This window comes from Saccopteryx leptura, chromosome 2 (genome assembly GCF_036850995.1).
Source record: "Saccopteryx leptura isolate mSacLep1 chromosome 2, mSacLep1_pri_phased_curated, whole genome shotgun sequence".
NCBI classification, from domain to species: domain Eukaryota; kingdom Metazoa; phylum Chordata; class Mammalia; order Chiroptera; family Emballonuridae; genus Saccopteryx; species Saccopteryx leptura.
Window position 1 is genome coordinate 35,556,215 of NC_089504.1, and position 24,477 is coordinate 35,580,691.

At 53.4% G+C, this 24,477-nt stretch overlaps 1 protein-coding gene across 1 annotated transcript in view; it reads left to right on the forward strand.

Moving 5' to 3' along the window:
* The window catches only part of SHB (SH2 domain containing adaptor protein B), a 133,261-nt gene that overhangs the window by 98,613 nt on the left and 10,171 nt on the right, over positions 1–24,477 (forward strand). The window contains exons 4-5 of the mRNA XM_066367612.1: positions 2,605–2,776; positions 8,604–8,723. Coding sequence (XP_066223709.1) covers positions 2,605–2,776; positions 8,604–8,723 — 292 coding nt within the window. The remainder of the gene's footprint in view (positions 1–2,604; positions 2,777–8,603; positions 8,724–24,477) is intronic.

Consider the following 24,477-nt stretch of genomic DNA (forward strand, 5'->3'; position numbering starts at 1 on the left):
ATTGCTGTCCCATCTGTCCTGCGGTTGGACACACGACAGAACTGTAGCCAGAGAGGCGGCCAGAGCCCCAGCAGTGCTCACCCTGCCCCGGCTCCTGCTCCATGCTGCCAGTCCTGACATCATGGGCTATGGACGTCTTTGGTTGGAGTTTGACCTCTATCCTTTCTTCTCAAGAGGCTTAGAGTTCTCTGTGCCTTCCCCTTCCTGGACAATTCCAGCCTCATGCTTCAGTGCTCAGGCCAAAAGCCTGTTGTCTCTTTTTCTCACAGTCCACACTGGATGCAGGGACAGGGCCTGCCGTCTCTGCCTGCAGAACCCAGCCAGAATCTGAGCCCTCACTGTCGCGTCCATGCGTGTCTCCCAGGCCAGCTCGTCCTACAGTAGTTTCCTCAATGCTCTCCCCACCCATCTCTCCTTTTTCTTTTTAATAAACTTTTTTAAAGAACAATTTTGGGTTCACAGCAAAAGCGAGCAGAATGCAGAGTCCCACATGCAGAATGCAGAGTCCCACATATCCTTGCCCTTTGTCTCTTTTCAGCACAGCAGTCCTGTTATAGAAAGTACCAGCTTAAAACCTTCCCCATCAAAACACCAGAATGGCTCTCCTTTCCCCTCAGAACACAGCCCAAGTCCTTCCCAAGGCTCACGAAGCCTTGCTTCCTCCCACTTACCACCCCCAACCACACTGCCCTCCAGTCGGCCTGGACTGGGTTGTTTCTCAAACACCCAGGCATGGTCCCACCTCAGGGTCCTTGAACTTGCTCTGCCCTCTGCCTGGAATGTCCTTCCTTCCAGAGATGTCCACGTGGCTCGTGGCTCCTTTCCTTCAGGAATTTATTCAGTTGTCACCTTTTGAGAGTCCTTCCCTACCCTTATTAGTTTCTCCTCAGCACTTGTCACCAGCTGGGGTGCTAAGTGTGACTTACCTCATATTTTGTCTCTCCTCACTCGGGCTCTGAGCTCCAAAAGCAGGGCTAGCTCTCTTTGCTCGCTGCTGTCTTTCCCGCCCTGGACTGCATCTGGCCCGTGTGAGTAAGTGCTTAGAAGTGAGACAGGTGAATGGACAGCCTGCTGGGCCCCACTGCAGTCATGAGAGTGACGCCGCACACGAGTGCAGCGTGTCTGGCAGGAAGCTCCGTTCCTGCTGGTTCCCTTAGTGGTTAGTAGAGGAGAGGGTCTCGGGGGGGTGGAAGTGCTCCACAGACCTACCTGATGGGTGGTCTGGTCTCAGGCACAGAACAAGTTCATCCCCATCCTCCATCCCCACAGACAGCGCATCACTACAGGCGGCTGGGTTTTCCCACCATCTTCCGTGAATGTGTGGTTCATTGCTGTGTGTCTGACCGGGGTCAGAGGACAACTCGCCATGTCTGTGCTTACTGGTTGGAGGGGAGAGATGTCGCTTGGCCAGAGACGCATGTCTACTGGCCAGCAGCTGGACACGACTTTGGGAACCTTGTTTCACAGGCCCTGGCTCAGTTTCCTCCACACTCTGTGTGTCTCAGGCCCTTAGGATGTATTCCCTCATCTGATCATCACAGCAAGCTGGTGACAGAGGAAATGGGGCTTCAGAGAAGTTGAGTAACTCACAAGGCTCACAGCTAGCCAGGCTTAGGGGAGGATCTCAGGTCAGTTCAGTAGCTTACAGGAAATGACTAGGACCGTGCCCACATTGAGCAGGCGTGATACTAAAAGTAAGTAGGTGTAATAACACTGATTGGGCACAGAGTACATGCCAGTCACTCTGCTGAGGCCTTGGTGTGCATCACGTGCCCGAATCCTCACAACAACCCCAGGAGGTGGGAGCAGTCATTATCCCTATTTTTCAGAGGGGGAAAGTGGGGCCCAAAGAGAGACTCGTACAGTGGACCAGCTGTCTCTAGGAATACTTCCAGCAACTGCAGTTTCAGCTCAGGTGTTCTGCTCCGTGTGGGTTATCTCCGGGGCCCTGCCCTCGAGGGGCATCTTCCCCAAGCCCGTGGGGGTGAGTGATGTTCCTGCAGGCCCAGTGAGGGGTAACAGCACATGGGAGGGCCTGTCGCCCCTGTGACGGGCACTGTCCGGCCTTACCTGGGGGCTGGGTTCAGGGCAGGGTTGGCTGTGTAGGACCCACACAGGGGCACTGGGTGCAGACGTGCAGACTTGGAGGATGCCACAGGGCCCTGCCTGGAACTCTGTAGTGTTGCCCCAGGAGAAGGGGGCCAGTGTGGCCCCACTTGGGAAGGGACAATGGGAGGAGGAGAGGAGCCACTTGGAGGCAGGCTATTGGCACAGAATGAGGAACAACGTCCTTTCCTGAGAACTGTCCAGGAGATGGAGCCCCCAGAGGTTGCAAGGAGCTTCCTTTGGGGATAAGGCTGAGCTCAGTGGCCTCTGCAGACTTAACCAGCCCCTTGAAGGTACCGTCCTGCTTTATCAGCACCTTTGTGCCCTGACTTAGGAAACCCACACCTTTTCAGCCACGTCTGTTCATTGCTTGGAACTCTTCCTCCTGAGAATTGTAAAGCCCAACGAGAGTCAGTGGATTCTTACCCTGCCATGCCACCCAGAACCGCCTCAGGCTGAGCTCTGGCTAACCGTGCACTCTCTCTCTGTCCCCCACAGCCCAGTTTAATGGCAACGAGAAACGACAGTCATCCCCCTCACCTTCCCGGGACCGGCGGCGCCAGCTTCGAGCTCCTGGAGGGGGCTTCAAGCCCATCAAACATGGGAGCCCCGAGTTCTGTGGGATCCTGGGAGAAAGAGTGGATCCTGCTGTCCCGCTGGAGAAGCAAATGTAAGTTCCGAGAGGGCAGAGCCCAACCTCAGCTTCCAGTGCATGCAGTCACTGCTCTTCCCTTTCATTTCGTTACCTTGTTTCAAAAATTCACAAACTGAGAAAATGCCAGAGCTCGGGGGTCTGCTCGCCTCACCTCTCCCCTCCCCTGCCCCCGGGTGCAGGTGGGTGGGCAGGTCAAGGCTCACAGAAGGTCAAGGCCATCATCAGGTCAGTGGCCGAACAGGATTAGAAAGTGCATCTCATTCCTAGCCAGATGCTTTCTCCGTCCCTTCCTTTTGATGACTAGTGGGAAGGACACGGGTCACCTCCCTCTCACATCCCAGTCCGTTTTCATCCTGAAGCGAATGAGTTTTTGAGTAGCTAAATGTATACTCAGTCCTGTCCCCTCGTTGTGAATTAGGTTTATCTTCTAGCTTGTGCTGTTCTTGCCCCACATCAGCTTGGTGTCAGCTGGGCAAGGCCTTGACGCTGTTGACTTGGGTTTTTTCAGCCCCTTTTCTCCTCGCTTCTCCCCAGTGATGCTGGTCAGACCTGTTTCTGTCTTCCCCTTGGCTGTGATGATCATCTCTCTTCTCTGCCAGGGTCTTAATGTGTGTAGGTTCCTGCTCTGCTCTGAAACCCTCTGTGGCTCCCCATCTCCCCCAGGATAAAGTCCTGTGTGCCGAGCCTGGTGGTCACTCTGTGAACTACTGGGCTGCTTTTTCTTTTCTCACCAGCCCATGTCCTGAGCGGGAGTGACCTCCTCCAGGAACATGATAAGGCAGGCCCTAGACCTTGTGCGGGTACCTTCAGGTGCATCATCCTCTTAACAAGCACATGTGAGATCAAAGGGTGATCATTTCCATTGCACAGATGAGAAAGCCGGGTCTCCCAAGGGGCAGAGCCTTTGCTAGGCTCGCAGGGTTCCAGTGCAGAGGTCAGATTTGAACTCCAGCCCCGTGACTCTCCCCCTCACTTCCCTCTCCTTGTGCATACTCTTGCCCCCCACCCTCAGCACATGCCTGGCACGGAGGAGCCACTCAGTCGGCCAGGAGATTAGCTGACACCAAGCTGGTTCCTCAAAGGACTGTCTTGTGTGGATTACGAACTATATCCGTCTCCACCCAGGGGACTGTGGTCTCAGCACGGCCGGCAGTGCATCCCTCGCAGGAAATGCTCGCCCGGTGAGCAGGATGCAGGGTTTTCCGGTGATGTCATGCGCTCGTGTGCTGCAGCCTCCCCTGTGCCTGCCTCTCGCCTGCTGTGCTGAGCGCTTGGGGGGGGGGGGGGCTCCAAGTGGGCGTTGTGTTCTTCGTTCCTCATAGCCACGCAGGTTGGGTGACAGGTTTGGCTTATATCTGATCAAACTGTGTACTTTTTAATCAACAAACGCTATGTGATCCGGAGATGCCAGGAGCTATTCAGTGTGCATCCTGACCCGGGTCTGCCTGGGGTCAGCGGCCCAACCTACCCTCTTCCCACCCCCGGGCATAGCTGTCCTCAGACTGGGGCCCTCAAAGGCAGCCCTGCTTGCTTTCCTTTCCTGTCCCCACCAGACAGGTTCTTTGCCAAGTCCAGAGTCGTGGCTGGCTTTCCCACCCCCGTCATCTGTTCTCCCGGGATTATTCTGGCCTGCCGAAGGCCCTGACTCATCGCCGAGAGGTGTGCCCAGGTAAAATCCCACTTCCAGCACAGCCCGGTGACCCAGACAGAGAGGGTCACCTAATCCCCCACCTGGCTGATGAGGGCTTAGAGTTTGAGAGGCACTCAAGTCCCAGCCTCTCCCCCACTCAAGCACAGGGGAGAGGGGAGGGGAAGGCTCTGTCTTACAGGGTTGTTGAGGATGGGCAGTCACACATCTGCCTGGGCACCCATACCACCTGCTTCCCCTCCTGGAATGGTGGAAAATCTCCTCGGGTGCTCAGGGGACACCCCAGCCCCACCCCTGCCTCCTGGAGGCAGCCCACACCCCCCTCTGTCCTACATCTGGTTACCATCATCATATTAACATGTTCTAGTCACGAATTTATTTTTTTTAACAAACTGCTTAAAAGTAAATAAATAAATAAAATCTTGATCTTCCTGTAGCTCCTGTCCCTGTTGGGAACATAAATTTGGTGAGGGTGGGAACTTGTTTGGGTCACCGGTTGTGTCCTCGGTACCTAGAACAGTGCTGGCACGTAACAGGTGCTCAGTAGATAGCTGTCTGATAGACGACGTCCCCACAGAGTGGCCAGCACTTTCTCTCCCTGTCGTCACCTCCCCTTCTCTGTCACCCACCACTGTCTTCTTCCCTTTCCTGCTCGAGTCACCAGGGCACCTCCTGTGCCCTCTGAGGCAGTCGGCACAGTGGACGGCTCCCTCCTACGCAGATGCTCTTCTCCAGGTTTTTCTCCTGCCTCCTCAGCCTCAGGCTTCTCATCTCAGCTTGGCCTGATGGATGGACTGTCTGAACTCAGTCTCCAGCCACATACTGTCGCTGGGTGGTCTCCTCAGGGTCCTGGCAGCGATTCACCAGAGCGCACCCCCAGCCTGCACTTCTCCCAGAACGCCCGACTCCTGCATCCGCTGTCTCTGGGCATCTCCGCTTGTCTGACGAACAGGCATCTCCAATTGAACGTGTTCAGATCTGAGCTCCTTGCCTTTCCTAGACACTCCTCTTCCCCCAGCCTCCCCACCTCCGTAAACAGCACCACATCTACCTAGTAGCTCAAACAGACCTGGAGTCAGCTTCCATCCTTTTTATGCCTTACATCAGCATCTAATGCATTATTAGTAAGTTCTGCCCATTGTCCATCCAAAATATAGCCCAAATCTATCTATTCCTCTCATCTCTGCAGCTCTCTCCCAACTGGACCACAGTGGAAGCCCTCTAACTCGTGACCTTCTTCTCTTCCCATCTGGCCCCGCTTCAGGGCAGCCTGGTTGACCTTTTATAAGGTCATCCAGAGCAAGCAACATCTCAGTTTAAAGCCCTCATTGCCCTTCACTATGCTTAGAATGAAATCAGACTTCTCCCCTTAGCCCACAAGACCTCAGGGGACCAGGCCCCACATCCCGCCCCACCCTCCTCCTGTGCCCACTCGCCAGGCCCACAGTGCCAGGCCTTCCTTGCTGCCTTGCTGCTCCCTGAGCACCAGGAGCTCATTCCTACTTCAGGACCTTGGCACTTGCTGGTTCCTCAGCAAACAGCCTGTTTTCTTTGGCTCTTTACATGACTGGCTTCTTCTCATGATGCAGAGTCCCAGGTCAGATGTCATCTTCTTGGAAGCCATCCCCCAGTCACTACCTAACCACAAATCCCATATTCCTACATAGCACTTGTCACTCTGAAATCATTTCCTGGATCTGTTTGTTGATTCCCCATCTCCCTGTTCCAGCCGCATGAGATCAAGGACGGAGAAAGTGCTGAGTAAATACTGGATGAGCTCATGGGTATTGGATGGGCTGGGGGCTGGATGGCGATGGTTGAATCGTAATACCCATGGTTCTGACCTGATGGGCCAGCTCCACAAAGTCCAGCACATCCCTACGATGTCCACCTTTCTGGGTTCTCTTTTCAGTCAAGGCGGAGCCTGCTCAGGGCCAGCAGTTGGCCTCCAGCCTCCACAGGACCACCCGGGCCCATCCTGTCCCCTGCCTGGCCTCCTGCTGACAGGTGGCCAGCGGCTTCCCCCTCAGTGTCCTTTGGCTCTTCTCTCCCAAGCTTTGCCTGGGTCTCCTTTGATCCTCCGCTGAGTTCCCTGCCTTTCTCTCCGTTTGGAGCAGCTGGAGCAGCCCAGGAGGGAACCAGGAGCTTATTCTGCTTACTACCCACCTGGGACTGGCCATAAAAAGGATCCAGAGCCCTGGTGGGCTGATGCCGCCACCTGTCGTAGAGCCTGCTTGCTCCTGTGCGCAGGGAGGGGTGGGCAGCAGGCAGCCTTCCCCTGAGACCGCTTCCAGGCCTTTCCCTGAGGACACCTCTGCTTCAAATGGCTGGAGCTTGTTTTCCTAGTAAAACAACCATTTTGTCAGCTCTCTAGGGGTGCGTTACACAGGTGAAATTTCCCAGAAAACGACCTTGCCCAATCTGTTAACTCTTGTTTCTTAAGTCAGCGCCAACCTTACCTCTTTCTCCCAGTTACAGTCCCGTCTCCTTTCTAAAGCGCGGCCTGAGCCTTCATGCCTCTGGAAGTGTTTTTATTACGGCAGCCCACGCAGCCCCAAACCTCACGTTCCTCTTCATTGCTGAGCACGTTTGGAAAGGAAGGCGGGTCTGCAGTCTGTGCGCTCCCCTCCAGGTGTCCAGCCCCAGGACTGACCTGTGAGTGGCCACCTCGTGGGCGGTCAGCAACTCGGTCACATGCTCACTGACCAGAAACACTCACATCTACTCTTCAGTTCTTGCATTCCTTGAGCTGATTGGGTTGTTTGTTTATAATCACCTCAGCACTACTGTTGCTAACTGTTCAGAACACTGCCTTGTAATTGACAGAAAGCGGACAGCGAAAGGCAGTGAGAGTGCAGTGTGTTTTCCTAAGAGAAGATCTGTAACTGAACGCTCAGGGCACGCTCAGGGCACTCATGGCCAGGACCCGGAGGCAGCATCCAAGCTTACACCTGGGAATTTAAAATGCAACCAGCGGGGCAGGCAGCATCCTGAAATATGATAGTTGGGGAAGTTACACGTTCAGGCTTTCTGCTGAACGTAGCTGCCATTCGTCGACACTCACCTCATCCCAGGCTCTGCATCTGCATAAGCTCTTTTATGCATCAGCCTATTTGATCTCCAATCCCATAACAAGGGTGAAGTGATCCTAACCTGATAGAGAACCCCAGACCACCTAGCTGGACAGTGACTGACCCGTATGTGCCTCTGTAGCCGAAGCATGAGCCAGCCTCCCCGTCCAGCACCTCTGGTTCTCTCCCTGACCCAGTCTCTCGCCACCTGCCCCTCCGAGACTAATATAACAATGGGTTCTGACTGTACCCACTACCTGGTGTTGTAGGGTCTTCGCTCTCCCCGTACGTTTCAGCTGTCCCAATCTCAACAGTCACTCTTCCCTTTCTGTCCTACGGTTGGTGGTGGGGCCTTAGGCCATCAGCCACTGTAGCTCTCCTTTTGATTCTGCTGCTCACCACATGGTGTCCAGAAGCAGTGATGCTGGGGTTCCCACGTGCCTCGTCAATGACAGATTCACTCTGCAGGAGAATGGGGGAGGCCACCCCCCTGAGGGGTGAGCACTGCTCACTTGTGCTGCAGATGTCACAGAGTCGACACACGTCCCTCCTGTCAGAACCCGCACATTGCACACAAGGCCCCAGACCTCTTGGGCCTCCCTGCTGACCCCGCCCCCTGCCACACTCCACGCTGACCTCCGTGCTGTTTCCAAAATACAGCAGGCGCTCCCGCCTCGGGGCCTCTGCCTCGGCTGCCCTTCCCTCCGCCAGAATGCTCTCTTCCAGCCGCTGCCCTTCGTGGCTTCCTCCATCACCTCCTGCAGGTCCACGCTGAGATGTCACTTTTTCCGGAAGGCTTCCTGGCCACTGCTTAAAATAGCAATGCCTCCCAGGAGCCGCAGACCGACCACACAGCCCTGCTTCGTTTCCTCCCCGCGCCTGCGCTGGGATGTCGGCCTCGCGAGGGAGGACTGTGGGCTGCTCACTGTTCACTGGCAGGCGGCAGGCACTCGGTAACGAGCTACTGAGTGACTGGACACACGTGCACACACGCGCCTGCCCGCTGATGAGGAGGCCCGGGACGCCCTCCGCGGGGACTCCGCCTCCTCAGGGAGGAGCAGATTTCGGGGCGTCAGCTGAGGGGGTCCTGTCCTAGGATTCTGACTCTCGCTCTTCTCCCCAGATGGTATCATGGAGCCATCAGCAGAGGAGACGCTGAGAACCTGCTGCGACTCTGCAAGGAGTGCAGCTACCTCGTCCGGAACAGCCAGACCAGCAAGCACGACTACTCGCTGTCCCTGAAGTGAGTAGAGCCCTGCCTCCCACCCTCGGCCCCCGGCACCCTCGAGCGTGGCGTGGCCAGCTCTCATGTCTGTGGCAGAAAGAGCCACCGGCGTCCCCCGGGAAACTTGCAGCATGTGTTATTTCAAGCCTAGATTTTTCAATTTGATCTTCCTCCCCTGCGATGTAGAGGAATCTTTGTGTTCTGTGTCTACCTCCCAAGAAGAGGAGGGGCCTTTTGCTAGGATTTATATTAAATAGCCAAGAACAGCTTTCTCATCTGCCGTGAGCCAGGGACTGTGTGCAGCTCTTAGCATACCTAGTCCCTCTCAAACCTCACAGCAACCCTCTGGTGAAAAACATTGCCCCGTTTGGCAGGTTCGGAACCCGGGGCACAGAGAGGGGACGTGGCTGGCCCCGGAAAGAAACCAGCTGTTTGACCCTTCGGTACACCCCGCTGCGGCTGTGTGAATGACCTTTTGTTCTAGGCTGCTGTCTGGAAAGGTCTGACTTCTAGGTCCCTCACAAAGGTTGTGAGGAACTCTGGAAAGGGCCAGGAGGAGTCCTGCTGACAGCAGTGCCCGTGGTAAACCGTCAGGTGTTTCTGACCCCGAGCATTGCTGTCAGGTCAGGCGGCCCCAAAATAAGAAAAGATTTTTTTGGTTGAATGCTTCATCAGTCAGTGCTATTATCAGATTGTCTAAAACTCATTTTACAGATAGGAAAATTGAGGCTCAGAGAGAAGAGGGAGTGCCAAAGGACACATAGAGAGTTAGTGACAGAATTAGGGTATGATTCTAATTCTGCTTCATTTCTGTTCTGTTCACCGGTATTAGAGCCATGTGGTGGAGAGAGGGATGTGACTGTCAGGAGAGCCCGTGCACAGGCTGGCCATGTAAACAGTAATATCAGTGCAACCAAGGAAGGGCTGACCCCACCCGACCTGCTGTGCTCTGCCCTGTGAGGGACAGTGGCATACTGCGGAGCCCATTGGGCAGGAAACAGAGGCCCTCACTGAAAACCACCTAGAGAAGGGAAGATGTGTGGAGATCTGGTGGGAACCACAAACCTTTCAAGAACTATCAGGGCAGAAGGAGCATACGTGGGCCAGGCTCCCCAGGTCTGGGAGTTACAGGCAGACAGATTCCAGCTTAGTGAAAAGAAAAGTTTTCTGATAGTTAGAGCTGATCCAGAATTAGAGCAATCTAGCCCTGGCTGGATAGCTTGGTTGGTTAGAGCATCGTCCCGATGTGCAGAGGTTGCCAGTTCAATCCCCAGTCAGGGCACATAAAGAAACAAATTGATGTTTCTGTCTCCCTCTCTCCCTCCCTCTCTTCCTAAAATCAATAAGTAAAACTTAATTTAAAAAAAATAGAATTAGAGCAGTGATCTACGCTGACTCAGTGGGTAGTGAGCATCTTATTACTGGGGCTAGATAACCCCCTTGCCAGGGAGGGTGTGGAAGGGATTTCTAACCATCCGGGGAGGCACTCGGGACAAATGGCACCTCTACTACATTGGCCACCCTCAGACCCAGCCGCTTAAAGAATCAGGTCAGTGAGCAGCTGAGGAAAATTCAATAAACTATGTAGCAACTAGGCTGGGAAGCTGGGCTGGAGAGAGGACAGTCTTTGGAGTGGCAAGGGACAGGTACACACCACTGGCCAAGCTGACAAGGGCCAGAGGTCCTAAATGTTTTACTGCTCCATGCAGCACCTCTCCTCCCTCACTGTCCTAGTAACCTAGCAACCCAGGTACCCATGAACCACTGCTTTCAGACCTCCACATTCCTGTCTCTAGGTGAATTGTGCTCTTCTGGGATGGGAGCAGTAAAGGAGGAGCCCAGTAACATCAGAAGTGGGGCGTCCTTGTCACCACCCTTTCCAGCCAACCTGGCAACCCACCCACCCCATGGGTCATCAGTCATCTCACTGTCAGCCTGTCCATTCCTCAAGGAGTCTCACTCCTCCTGGTATCCCACTGCCTGGGGCCTGGCCAGAAGGATCTTCCCAGGAGAACTGGTTGGAGGCCCCAGAGAGGAGGGGATGGCGTGCCTCCTGCCCACTTCCAAAGGATGGACAGCACTTTGATCTGTTCTTGTAGTAAGAGGCAGGAGTCCAGGGGCTGAGCTGGGTGCAAGGAGGAAGCAGGGGGGCAGGCTGCCCCACTCCCTAGCCTCGTGGACTTGGTGCTCATGTCACCTTTCTGAGCCTCAGTATCCTCCTCTATGCGTGGGGTGGAAACAGGTGGCGATGATCTCACAGACAAAGAGCATCTTTAGCCCAACCAGTGCAATGTAAACATTATTTTGTTACTTCCACCCTCCCCTGCTTTCCCAGGTCAGCCCTGCAGCTCTTTAAAGGCCTTTTTGAAGAGCCTCAGAAGGGTCCCATTATAGATAAAAGTCCTGTCCTGTCACTGTTGCTCACTATTTGACCTTGAGCGAGTTTCTTCCCTCAGGGGCTCAGCACCCACATCCCAGAGTGAGACTTAGACTTTGATGGTTACTGAGGACATCTCCACCTCTGACATTAAGGTGTCTCTGACTCCCCAGCTTTCCCCTGTGTGTAGGCTCAGGCACCTTTTGTACTTGGAGTGCTCTGGCTGTATTCCCTGCACCTCCCTGGCCAGAGGAGGGGGTAGAGGAGGTGGAGGAGGTGGAGGGCACAGCCCAGCAGCCTGTGCCAGGGCCTGGGATAAGCACACTGTGCCAGCAGGCCCAGTTGGGATGAGTGATCCCTGCCCACAGACGCTGGACGAGAAAAGTCTAGTCTTGCGTGTTTGTCTAGAGCCATTAAACCCTACAGGTCAGAGGGTGGTCTCACCTGGTCAGCTTTCCCTCGAGGAAGCCCAAAATTGGTGGGTTGGCTAGGCCAGCCCATGGTTCGGCAGGGAAGCTGGCTAAGGGAAGGTGGGCTTGCTTCCCAAAGTAGCCCCAATTCCCGATGACCAGTCTGGTTGCAGCCAGTGAGTGGCACCTGGCTTTAATCACCTGGCCCACCAGTGGAACTGGGACTGAACATCGCAGCTGCTTGGAGCAAGTGCCAGCTTTGCCAGGCACCATGTGAGCTGTGAGGGCTCTCAGATTCCCGAGGCCTGCCTGGCCAGGGCAGGGTGGGTGTGGCCTTCCCCATGCACAGTGTGGTCAGGAGCATGGTGTAAACTGACATTGGAATTCCAGCTATGTTTTCTTATAAACCTTCGGTCCTGCTGTGAGAGTATTCTAGGGTAGAAACAGGACTTGGGGGAGTCTGGCCTCAGAGGACAGGGCTCTCTACCCCCCTGTCCTTCTCTTGGCAGATAGTTATGAGAACTTTCTGTACCAGGCACTGGGCAAGGCAGCAGAGTGAGAGCCGAGGTGAAAACAGCCCAGCCCCAGCTGCAGAGCCAACAGGCAGGCCCATTCATCCTGAGCCGTGTTGCACACAGAGCTGCATGGAGGGCCCTGCATGGGACTAATCCCTGCCCCCGAGGGTCAGGAGAAGCTACAGGGAGGAAGTGCACTTGAACCTTAAAGAGAGGGTAGGTATACCCCAGGAACATCCAGTGGTATCCCCGGTGGAGGGGACAGCCCAGGACACACAGAAGAGCCTTGTGAGGGCTCATGGCTCTCAGGGGAGTGAGACTCAATTCTTAGTGATGGGCCGCGGAAGTGCAGGGTCGACTCTCGGGCACTGGTCCTGGGCTTAACCCCACTCCTGCTGACCCTGTCTCCCTGCAGGTCCACAGCACCTTACGGTTTAGGAGGCCTGTGCTTTTGCTCCAGGATGGCCCCAAGGGTTGGCTAGGATAAAGATCACATCTTAAAGCATCGACCTGGAAATGCTGAGGTCGCCGGTTCGAAACCCTGGGCTTGCCTGGTCAAGGCACATATGGGAGTTGATGCTTCCAGCTCCTCCCCCCAGTCTCTCTCTCTCTCCTCTCTCTCTTCTCTCTAAAAATGAATAAACTAAAAAAAAAAAAAAAAAATTATAAAAGATCACATCTTCTTCATCAGAGGGTAGAGGTAGCTGAATGTCCTTGACAAGGGCAGAGTGGGAGCCGTGGACTCCCACCCATGTCTTCCCACCCCTGTCTAAGCATTCTTTATACCGGGTCAGGAGGTCGTCAGATGGCAAACCTAGAAGTGACCTGAGAGGCCCACCTCGTCCAGTCCCTTTGCTTCCTGTGCGAGAGACTGAGGCCCGCAGGGATTCGTGATTGACCTAGGGCTCTGCAGCTGGCAGCTGACCACACTGACAATTCGAGATGGCGGCTGCTTCCCACTGTGGGGACTGGACAGGTCCCTGCCCCAGATCAAGCTGCCCCCCATCTGTCCCACCAAAAGCTCCTGCTCCCGTGACAGCCCAAGGTGGCAGCAGCACTCCCCGCCCATCACCTCTCAGTCCCGTCCATGGTGGACACCCGCACCTGTGAAGCGGTCTTCCTGAGATCCTGCATTGCTTTGAACACTGCGTTTATTCCCACCACGCCCCCCCCCCACCCCTCGGAACTCCCCCCCCCCCCGCAGCCTGGCTTGACAGAGTGGCAGGCCCTCAGGCTCCCTCTCAGCTACCAGCAGACACACTGGCCCTGGCATCACCACTGACCCCCTGTGTACACTCACTGCAGCCTCTGGAAGCAAAGGATTGATTGAGCCTTTAGAAACTGGCACAAAAACATCACACTCTCACACAGTTTCCTGTCTGGAAAGTCAGGCAGTGGTGGAAAGAGATGAAAAGTCTTGAAAAATCTCATTAAAAGAGTTCTTCAGGCATTTTGGACTATGAATGACTCTTTGCAAGTTCTAGTTCCATGAGTTTTTGCAAAGGAATCTGGACACGATGAGGGAAACAGGACTTCAAAGCTGGAGGGCTTGCAGCTGGGAGCAGGGAGCAGGGTGAGTGCCAGGGCCCCCCGCCCCGTAGGCCGGGTGGCCTCTGCCTGCATCAGCCCACTCTTGGGAGACCGAGTGGCACTTCCTAGGCCTCTGTAGGATGCCACTTCTCCTTTGACAAGGGCCCAACCTCAGCTCTCTTTAGGCAGCGAGAGTCCCAACCCCAGTGGGGGAAATGGCCCGAAGGAGCCCTCACCCAAAGGACCGTCAGCTTTCAAAGACAAAGTGCACAACATTCTTGCAAATGTGGCCCAAATTCTAACCTCAAGAGACGCTTCTGGAGTCTGGCAGCTTTTATCCAGGTGTAGTTCAGACTTGATCATTCAGGAACTTAACTCTGTAAACTTGCCCCATTCAGTGTCATTGATTTACTGGGCTCTAGCCCTCCGAGAGTTCATAACCAGAGGAGGGAATGTATTCACACCTGTAACTTATGCAGTTGATCCCTGACTCACCAAGGTATGACTTAATGGTTTGTTTGTGTGTTTTTTATAATCGTGTGAAAGTGATACACATTCAGTAGAAACCGTGCTACCAATTCTGAATTTTGATCTTTTTCTGGGCTAGTGATACGCGGTAAGATCACGATGTCTCGTGATGCTGGACGGTGGCAGCGAGCTGAGCCCCTCGTCAGGTGCTACATTACAAGAGTAAACCACCGTCCTCGACAGTGTAGTAGTAAATACATTTTCAGCTGAACATACTTTTAACTTAGGATGCGTTTATCAGGACATAACTTCAGCATAAGTTGGGGAGCAACATGTTTAGGGCTCCCCGTTGCAGTAAGTGCTCAGGGCCATGACAGAGGGAAGGACCGGAAGAGGGGGTATGTGAGGGAGGAGCTGGACTTAGACCTGACACAGGGCGGAGGGGTGGCACAGCCCAGGCCAGAGGTGCCGAGCTAATGCAAGAACAACGAACAGGAAGAGGTGTAGTCCTGGTCGCCAGGCTGAGGAATTAGGGCTCTCACCTGTTGGCCAGAGGACATCCTGAAGGTTTTGAGTAGGGTACAGGCAGAGCCTCAGAGCTGTATTCTAGAACTTTCAGTGACCCAGGGTACACCATGAGTGCTGTCAAGGAAGAGACACCACTTCTGCCCCCACGTGCCCACAAATATGCCAAGAGACTGGAAGAGGGCAGGCATTCCAGGGGGAGATCTGTGGCAGCCCTTTTCAAGATTAGAGGGGGAAACATGGGCTCTGTAGTCAGAGATACCTGGGTTCAAATCCTGGCTTCATCTTTTTATGTTAAGTGACTTTACCTCCCTGATCTTTACCTAGAAAACTGTGTAGGCCATTCCCATAAAGCTGTTGTAAGTATAGTTGAGACTGACCAGGTGGTGGCACAGTGGATAGATCATCAATCTGGGATGCTGAGGACCCAAATTCAAAACCCTAAGGTCGCCAGCCTAAGAATGGGATCATAGACATGACCCCATGATCGCTGGCTTGAAGCCCAAAGTCACAGGCTTGAGCAAGAGGTTACAGGTTTGGCTGGAGCCCCTCAGTCAAGGCAAGTATGAGAAGCAATCAATGCCCTGGTCGGTTGGCTCAGTGGTAGAGCATTGGCCCAGCGTGTAGAAGTCCCAAGTTTGATTCCCAGTCAGGGCACACAAGAGAAGTGACCATCTGCTTCTCCATCCCTCACCTTCCTCCTTCTCGTTCTCTCTCTTCTCCTGCAGCCATAGCTTGAATGGTTTGAGCAAGCTGGCCTCGGGGGCTGAAGATGGCTCCATTGCAGTGCCTCAGGTGCTAAAAATAGGTCTGTTGCCAAGCAACAGAGCATCGCCTGGTAGGGGTCTTGCCAGGTGGATCCTGGGGTGCATGCAGGAGTCTGTCTCTCTGCCTCCCCACCTCTCACTTAATAAAAGAGAGAGAGAGGGAGAAAAGCAATCCATGAACAGCTAAAGTGCTGTAACTACAAGTTGATGTATCTCATCTCTCTTTCTTCCTATCTGCCTGTCTCTTTCTCTCTCTTGCTTAAAAAAAAAAAAAAAAAAAGGAAGTATAGAAGTATAGCCAGCCCTACTTAACTGCAAGTTTTTGCATCCATGGATTCAACCAACTGCAGATAGACAACCAACTGCAGATAGAAAATATTCAGGGCAAATGATGTTACATTGAGGCAGATACCTAAGATGGTGTCTGTACTGAACATATAGACTTCTTTTCTTGTCGTTATTCCTTAAACAATGCAGTACAACACTATTTACATATCATTTACATTGTATTAGGTATTGTAAGTAATGGAGAGATGATTTAAAGTATCTGGGAGAATGTGAGTAGGTTATATGCAAATACTTCGCCATTGTATATAAGGGACGGGAGCATCCTTGGATTTGGGTATCCAAGGAGAGTCCCGGAACCAGCCCCCCACAGAGACCTAGGGATGGACCACCGTAGTGCAGCTCCGCACACCCAGCCCAAGGCCCACTGCAGGTGCGAGGTGTATGCTGGTCTCTGCTTCTCCCAGCTTTCCCAGAGCAGAGCCTTTAGAAATTGCCGTGGAGGTGACAGAGTGGACAGTGCTGGGCCGGGTCAGGGGCTCTGGGGAGGTGTCCAGGCTGTATCTACACCGGACGACTCCACGAGGGTCTTCTCCCACGGAAAGACTGTCTGGGGTTTGATCTATAAATTTGCCTCCAGGTCAAGGGCTCCAAATAAGGGCAAGGTCCATTTCTGCTAGGTCCCCAGGATGGTGAGAAGGCCCCATCTCCTCCAAGAAAGGGGTGGGACAGTTTATCTGACTTGATTAATGACAACCAGCTGGTCTTGCTGGGCAGTCAGTCTTTACCCCAACAAATGCTTCCTGGGGCTCCCGTGGAGGGTGGTGGGTGTAGCTGAGGCTGCATGCTGGGCGCGCATTTCTGTTAGAGCTGTTTTATTTTCTCTCCCCTCATTGATTTACATAGTAAAAGAGAGAGTTTTCAAACAGTAGGCATGTCTGGGTCTGGGCAGGCAGCGAAGGGCAAGTGATTAATCTTAGTTTGTTGCTGCTGACAGCCAGCAGCAAGAAATAATAAAGGTTTGGGGGGGGGGGTGAGAAAGGGCCACTCGCTCTTGGTCCATCAGCAGGGAGCACAGACTTGACTTCCCCCACCTTCTGAGCACGCTTTGTCGGGCCAGCATCTGAGGCTGCAAACACATTGCTTCCTGGTGGCTGCCTGCTTCTGTAGGGAGCCCCCAGGGCAGTCCCTCAGACTCAGCAGGCCCTCCCAGCAGGTGCTCAGAACAACTTCCAGCCCCAGGATGTCTGGACTTCCATCATTGGTCACCCTCTTCCCCAGCCCTACCCCTGATGCCATGGCTTCAAGAAAAGCAAGTGTGTGCAGCCAGGGCACTGCCTAGCTCTGAGAGGGGCCCTGGGTTCCTGGATGACTGCTCCTCCCCTACCCTCACCCCCCATCCTCTGACTCAGGCAGACAAGAATAGCAGGAGGTGGTGGTAGACTTGAGGGTAGGAGTGGTCAGCCGTGCATGGGGAGGGGAGGGAAGTGGGGCTTTGACTTGGTACTTAGAGAATGAGGAAGATGGAGGCAGTAGGAGGAGCAAGGTGAGGAGCTGCCCACACTGAGGAAACAGCATCCTGGGAGGAAGGGAAGCATCTTTACTTTCTTCCAAACTACAGTTCCCAGGATATCCTACCAGCAGCGTCCTCCTCTTCCATCCCAGGATAGGGGCAGCTCTGTGCAACAGAAGACACTGGCTCTGAATCAGTCTGGCTTGGGCTATTGAACCCTAGCTCTGCCACTTATTAGCAAGGTGGTCTTGGGCAAAGGGACTTAACCTCTTTGAGCCTCAGGTTCTCGTCTATAAAATGGGTGTTCCAGATGTACCAGTGAAGAGACAGTGTAAGTAAAGTGCTGGTGTATGCCTGGCATGCAGTAAGGGCTCGGTCAGTGAGTGAGTAAGGGCAGCTCACTGTCCTTGTTACAGACTTTGGAGAGCCACAAGTTGGGGAAAAAGTTCTGTGTGGTCCAGAGCATTGCAGATTGTCTGGGCGTGACCTAGAAGTCTGTCCACGCCCACCTGCACTCCCCTTTACGGTGGTGGAGCTTCCAAGTTTATGCAGGCTGCAACTCTAGAAAATATTGCATCACTATGACAGACTTTGAGTCTTGCTGAGCTAGAGTCAAATCCAGGCCACCCTCTTCCTGGCTGTGTGACCTTGGGTAAGTCACTTAACCTTTCTGATCTCCCAGTTTCTCCTGAGTAGCTAGAGCAGATGACCACCTCAACAGTCATTTCTTTTTGTCCTTCTCATTGTCCTGCTGCCCCTCTAGCTCTCCTTCCATGTATTGAGACATGAATTGAATACACATTCTGACCAGGATTTGATCTGGTCTCCGTAGTTCACGGGGAAACTATTTGGGGGGCAGGGCAGTGAAGCCAGGATAGCGGCTTTGGACACTGAGTAGAAATATTGGGAACAAGAAGACAACTTTTAGATCACCTAGCCCAGTGCCCTGTACAAGTGGAGAAACTGAGGCCCCAAAAAGGGGGAAATCTTGCCCACCTCCTGACTTCCTAGCCAGGCCCTGTTTTCTGGCAGCATTTGAAACAGCCTGAATGGGGCAGGCAGGTGGGGTGGGGGGTCCACATCCTCGTTGTCATTACATGGAGGGTTTCACATCCTTTCAGGGCTGAGAGAGGAAAAATGAACTTGCTGTTCAATTAGTGTGCGGCATGTTTTCTCCTAAAAGGTTTAAAGAAAATGCTGAAATTAGGAGCTGCTTTATTGACACAGAGGCTCCTCAAAGGCCCTTTGCAGGGAACCGAAGAGAAACTGAGCTTTAGAATGTGTGAGATCCTGCCTGGCAGGATGAAAGGATGTGCTGAGAGGCCCCGTGAAGTACAGATGACATTTCCCTGTATTCAGAATTACTGAGAAAAATATCCCCCGCCTGTGGTACCCTTTCAAGGACGTGCCCCACCATTAACGCAGCGCCTCTCTTGGACACTGTGCATGGTGCTTTGATGGTTCTGGAGCAATAGGGAGGGGGAGTGTGGAAAGAGACCCAGGTTCAAATTCTGACTCTGCCTCGGACTGGCTGAGGGGCCCCAGCCCAGTCACAGGCCCCTTCCTTTCTGAGGGCAGCCACGATTTGGTGGGCATGCCCCGTTGTAGTCTTAATTTCAGAGCTGGGGGGCCTGGGTTTGGGTTGCTGAAATGCTTTAGCGAGATGACTCACCTCAGGGCGCCTAGCATGGTTGCTGATACTTCCCTGCTGTAGTACGATGTGGTGAGAAGGGTGGGAATTATACCTTTATTTTTACAGTTCCAGAACCTGGGGCTCACATTGTCACAGCAAACGAGTGAAGAGCTGGGGTTTTCACACAGCCCAGTGCCACCTGTCTGTCCTCTGGAGCCCCTCTGAGCAGAAATCCTTCCCACTCTTCCTCTTCGCTGAGTCTGAGAAGCCCAGTCTGGGCCCAAGCAGAGTAGCGCAGGCCCAGGGCTGAAGCCAGGTGTTCTGAGCAGGACCTGGGCCACAAGCCCCTTGCCTGGCATCTCTCTGGCACCTTTCCCAGGGCGGTGGTGACATGTAGAAGGCCAGAGACCTCCCCCCAGCTTGTTAGAGCCTGAAAACATTGGGGCTTTTTCTGGCTCTGAAGTGAGTGTTGGGATCTGGTGGCAGAGAAAGAGGCTGAAGCAGCTTGAAGGGCCAGAAGTGGCTTCCACAGCTGATAAGACCGAGGTCTGCAGAAGCCCCATCTGGCCATGGGTGTGTCTGGAAGGCGGGTCAGGAGTGCGGAGGAGGGTGTCACAGTTCTGTGGAGGACAGTGGGAGGAGAAAGGAGAAGGTGTGGTAGAACTGACAAGGATGGAAAGAAAGGAGTCAGGGACCTTGTCTGAGTTTCTGATTGGCTGGCTGAGTGGCAGTGTTGCCAGCTACACCATGGACCTGGACTGGTCAGTACTGAAAAGACCTAGGAAACCATGCTCTCTCTAACTCAGCAGCCCCCTTTCTACCACTGACCCAAACCCAGAGGCACCCAGAGGCAAGAGGTGCCCACGCTGTCACTGCCCACTCTCCAGAGCACCCTCCAGCTGGGCAGTGCCAAGGGTGCCTGTAGGCAGGCTGGGGTCTCCCTTTCCAACCTGCAGGGTCTCTTTGCCCACTCCCAGCCTGGCATTCAGTGTTGACTTTTGCTCCCTGGGAGCTCCCTGGTCCCCTCCAGTGGCAGAGCCACACTGATTACATTTCCAGCTGGTTTTTAATGATCTCATATCAGCCCGCATAAATCTGCCTGTGTGGCTCGCCCGCCAGGGGAAGCATTCCAACTGCCTGTCCGTCGCCAGGAAACCTCTCGTGCCCTGGGACAGCCTCCCCTCTGAGGCACTGGGTGGTCTCTCCAAATGAGAAAATCATTGCTTTCCAATCACATTTCTAACATCTTGTTCATATGACTTATTTAATAATATTTTTGCAGAAGCCATCTGGGAATGGCTTGCTTTGGGACTTGGGGAGGGCTTATGGGGTGCTGCAAAGACAGGCCACGGTGACAGATACAGCCCTCATATCTGCCATCAGTGAAGGGGCAGCCACATGGAGAAGGATGCAGGGGTCATGGGGGGCGGACCAGAGTCTGAGTCCCACTGCTTCCACCATCTGTGAGGGTCACCTAGCGAGTAGCTTCATGTCTCTGAGCCTCTCAGCCCCAAGGCTCAGGGACACAGTGGAAGTGAAAGCTCTCTGTAAACTCTGAGAGGCTCTAGGAATGCAGGTGGGGTTATTTGCAGAGCCCGTGCTTACCCCAGGAAAGTAGCTCTGGTCTAATCTTGCTGAGAGCTAGGTAAATAACTCAGAGGTCCCCAGAGGAAGTCGGATCAGCCCTCACCTAAAGGCGGCATTTGGTGAGGCTCGAAGCAACAGCTTCATCCAGTAAAATCCCAAGATGAAGGGCTGCTGTTCCCGTTTGGGCCATTACCGCCAGAAGAAGCATCTTGAATCATCAGGGACGAGACCCTGGCTTTTCACCAGGCACAGGAAGGGAGAAGGGTTTTCCCCAGGTCCTGGGGGAGTTCCTGGCAGGAGTTGCTGGCGGAGCCATATATCCTGACTCTCATCCCAGAGTTAATACCCTCTGAGCCCCATAGTGCTGTATTTTCTTTTCCCGTTTTATCCATAAACATTCTTGATATTTGAGGCAGATTTTAGAAAATTGGATGTCATATAGCTTTTGTCTTTGTTCCCACGGTTCAAATGCTAAAGCTGTAAACATATTTTGCTGTGTGTGTGACACATGGGCACACTGCTCACCTTGGCTAGGGCAGAGACCAAGCCAGCGTGCGCAGCGAGCCGCCACCATCCTTCCAGCCACGGATGCTTCCACTACTTTTTTTTTTTTTTTTTTTTTGTATTTTTCCGAAGCTGGAAACGGGGAGAGACAGTCAGACAGACTCCCTCATGCGCCCGACTGGGATCCACCCGGCACGCCCACCAGGGGCGAAGCTCTGCCCACCAGGGGGCGAAGCTCTGCCCCTCCGGGGCATGGCTCTGTTGCGACCAGAGCCACTCTAGCGCCTGGGGCAGAGGCCAAGGAGCCATCCCCAGCGCCCTGGCTATCTTTGCTCCAATGGAGCCTCGGCTGCGGGAGGGGAAGAGAGAGACAGAGAGGAAGGAGAGGGGAACGGGTAGAGAAGCAGATGGGCGCTTCTCCTGTGTGCCCTGGCCGGGAATCCAACCCGGGACTTCTGCACGCCAGGCCGGCGCTCTACCACTGAGCCAACCGGCCAGGGCTGCTTCCACCACTTTTAACGCCGCTTATTTTGTTGTTGTTGTTGTTGTTTTAAGATTACTTTGCCCAAGAGGAGTATCAGAAACAATTGGGTTTGGCAAAGCTGGCTTTTAATATTAAAAATGCTTTAATTAGAGCCTTTTTTTTCTCTGAAAACCCACATGCTGCTTACAGCTCCCGGCAGCTTGGGGACCAGCCTGCCACGTTCTTAGCTCAGACTTCCAGGGCAGGGCCAACAAGTCAGCGGTGGAGCTGTCACTGTGCGTTCCTTCACACACTAGGCCTTCGACAGAGTGGGGAGATGAAGGCCTATCAGACAGCTGGGTCAAGAGGAGTGCCTGTGAATGCTGTGGTGGCAGTGTGGCACGACTGAGTGAGGGAAGAAACAAGTACGTCTGACCAGTGGCATCTTGGAAGGCTTCCTGGTGGGGCAGGGCCTTTGAGGATAATAATTTTGAAGGAAGTAACAGCAAGGTAGGATGGTTAGGTTTGGGATTAGAGAGAGATCTCTCTGCAGTGTCCCCTCTCCCTATGGTCTCAACTTGACTTTTTAGTTGTCCCCTCCACATAACCCCTGTTGGCCCCAGGTGACCAATAATATTGCAGACAGAGGCATGCCTTGTAAACTCTGAAGTCCCAGTCAGCTCTCTCTAGCTCCCCACAGCACCCACACATTATCCTATAAAAAGGGGGCTCAGAGAGGAAGGGATGTACCTGTGGTCATGCCTGCACCCTGCAGTCCCAGTCCTTCCTCCTTCCCACAGTTTCCTCCCACCCCAGACTGGCAGAGAGCAGGCTGTGTGCCCATGGTTTCCACCCGACACTGAAGGTATGTACCCCACCCGGGCTGAACACAGCCTCCCGAGGAGAAACACATGTGCACGGTGCCAGTGGGCTCTCTGCAATCCCCGGTACCTGGTGTTAGAAATTGATCTGAACAGGCTCCTGCAGTCTGTGTCCTCTGAGGCAGGTAGAAGTATGCCAGTGATAATGATTAAAAACTCAGAGCAGTATCTGAGTTCTGACACAAATGATGGTAAAATCCACCAAGGCGCAAATGCTTGCAATAGTGTGATCTGGGCACACCCAGATTTCCGGTTCCCAGTCTCCAATTATTAGCATCATCCCATTCAGAGTTCATATTTTCAGGCTAGAAAAACACTTGATCTGTCCTGAACTGTTCCCATCTTAACCAAAGAAAAATCCTCCATGAAGAATCTAGGTAGACTATGGGACTTTAGTGGGAGTTGGGCTTTTAAAAAGCAATCAGTTCTGATAGGAACTTTTTGGAACTCAATTACTTGCAGCCATGCTGAAAAAATATGATAATTAATGTGGTCAAACCCTAGCCAAATAATAAAGTGAAAGCTTGCTTGTGTATCAAGGCAGAAATCAATTTCATTAGAGAGCGAAGAGCTGGAGATTTAATTTTGAGAATATTCTCCACCCTGTGAACAGAGGTTGTCAGGAAGCTGCCAGAATGAATGCCCTATATGAGGGGATTCGCCCTCCAGAGCCTAGACTACTAAGAATTGACAGTGTCCCTTCAAAATTGTATTTGCAAACCTTCTGAGTATAGCCGAAGCCAGTGGGCTTTTGCTCCTTAATGTTCTTGGACTGGTGACCCTTTTGGTTTTGGTCAAGAAGTGAGTGTTGTCCTTACCCAATGACACTTGCATGTCAGAAAGATCCTGTCTTTGGAACTTGGGAGAAGGTGGAGGCACGGAGAAGGAGTAGTTGAGCGACGATTGGATGTCCACACTGATGGTGGAGTCATGTCTGGTGGGTGCTAGTGGCTGAGAGGAACAGAACCACTGGGATGCTGTCCTCAGTGGACGAGAGGTAGTGAGCAGCACGGGTGACCAGGATGGGAAGGGACAGGAGATTCTGCCCTGTGAAGACACCTGGAGAGAAAGAAACAACCCAGGCCTGCTCCCCCTTCGGTCTTCCTGTTTGTAAGGGGCCTTCCCAGGGCAGAAGGAACAAGGGTGGCCTGCAAGAACCAGGGCTCAGAGCTGGGGCTACCATCACTAAGCTGCAGGAGTCACATTTCAGCTCAGAATGTGGAAGGACTCCCGTGGGCAGAGCCATCCAAGGTTGGAAGGGGTTGTGTGTGTTGGGGAGTAAGTTCCCCATCACTGGAAGTAAGCAACAAAAGCTGGATGCTAAATTTTGTGACTATTACAAGAGTTTCCATCATCAGAATTAGAATGGTGGTCCTCATACTTCAATGTCCGTAAGAATCTCTTGGAGAGCATATTAAAAGCAAATTCCGGTTCCAAAAAGGCCTAGGAGCCACAGGCTTGACAAGTCCCCAGGATCTCTGATGTGAGCATCTGGGGCACATTTGAAGAGACTGTTTTTGAGTGACCTGCACTCCTTTTCCAGCCCTGGAACGCTGGGGTGTCTGTAATGGTGAGTCCTTCTGTTAAATATCTAAATAGTGAGTAATCCTTCCTCCTCATGTGGTGTGAGCATCCCCCATGTGCCGGGCTTCAAAGGTTTGTGGACTGCGGGACATCGGTAGTCATCCACTCCTGTCCCTTCATTGTATAGATGAGGACACTGAGGCCCAAGAGGGCAGGAGCCAGGGCCAGGCTAGGTCCCCAAAGTCCAGTTTGGAGCTCTTTTCCCTGGCTTTCAGTGGACTTCAGGGAACATCGTAAACTGCTCCCTGTTTCACGGATGAAGAAACTGAGGCTTAGATCCCAAGGATTGTTTGGAGTCTTTCCTCTGAGGACCACTGTCATTCCTTTGCAAAAGACCCTCAGCCGGGGCCTCTGCACTGCTTGCAGTCAGCTGTATGCCTTGGAAACTCCAGGGAGGAGGACACTCCTCGGGTTAGATGCAGGGCTGCCGAGCAGGTAGAGCTGTTGCTAACTGCAGTTTTTAAAGTGCCCCCTGGATTTCCCTTCTTCACTGTTTTTGTTTGTTGAAGTAAAACTGTAAGTTGGGTCAGGTGCTTTGTGGGTGAGTCCCCTTCCTTGCTGTGCTAATGAATGCCCTGGGCCAGTTGGCAGGGAAGTCCCTGCCAGGACAGGACCTGGCAGGGAGGGTCATAAGGGTACATGTGCTTTAAGGCTAAGGATGGTAATTGGGGCATTGCTTCCTTCCCCCTCCCTGCACAGCACCTTCATCCCCACCCTCCACCTGTCCCTC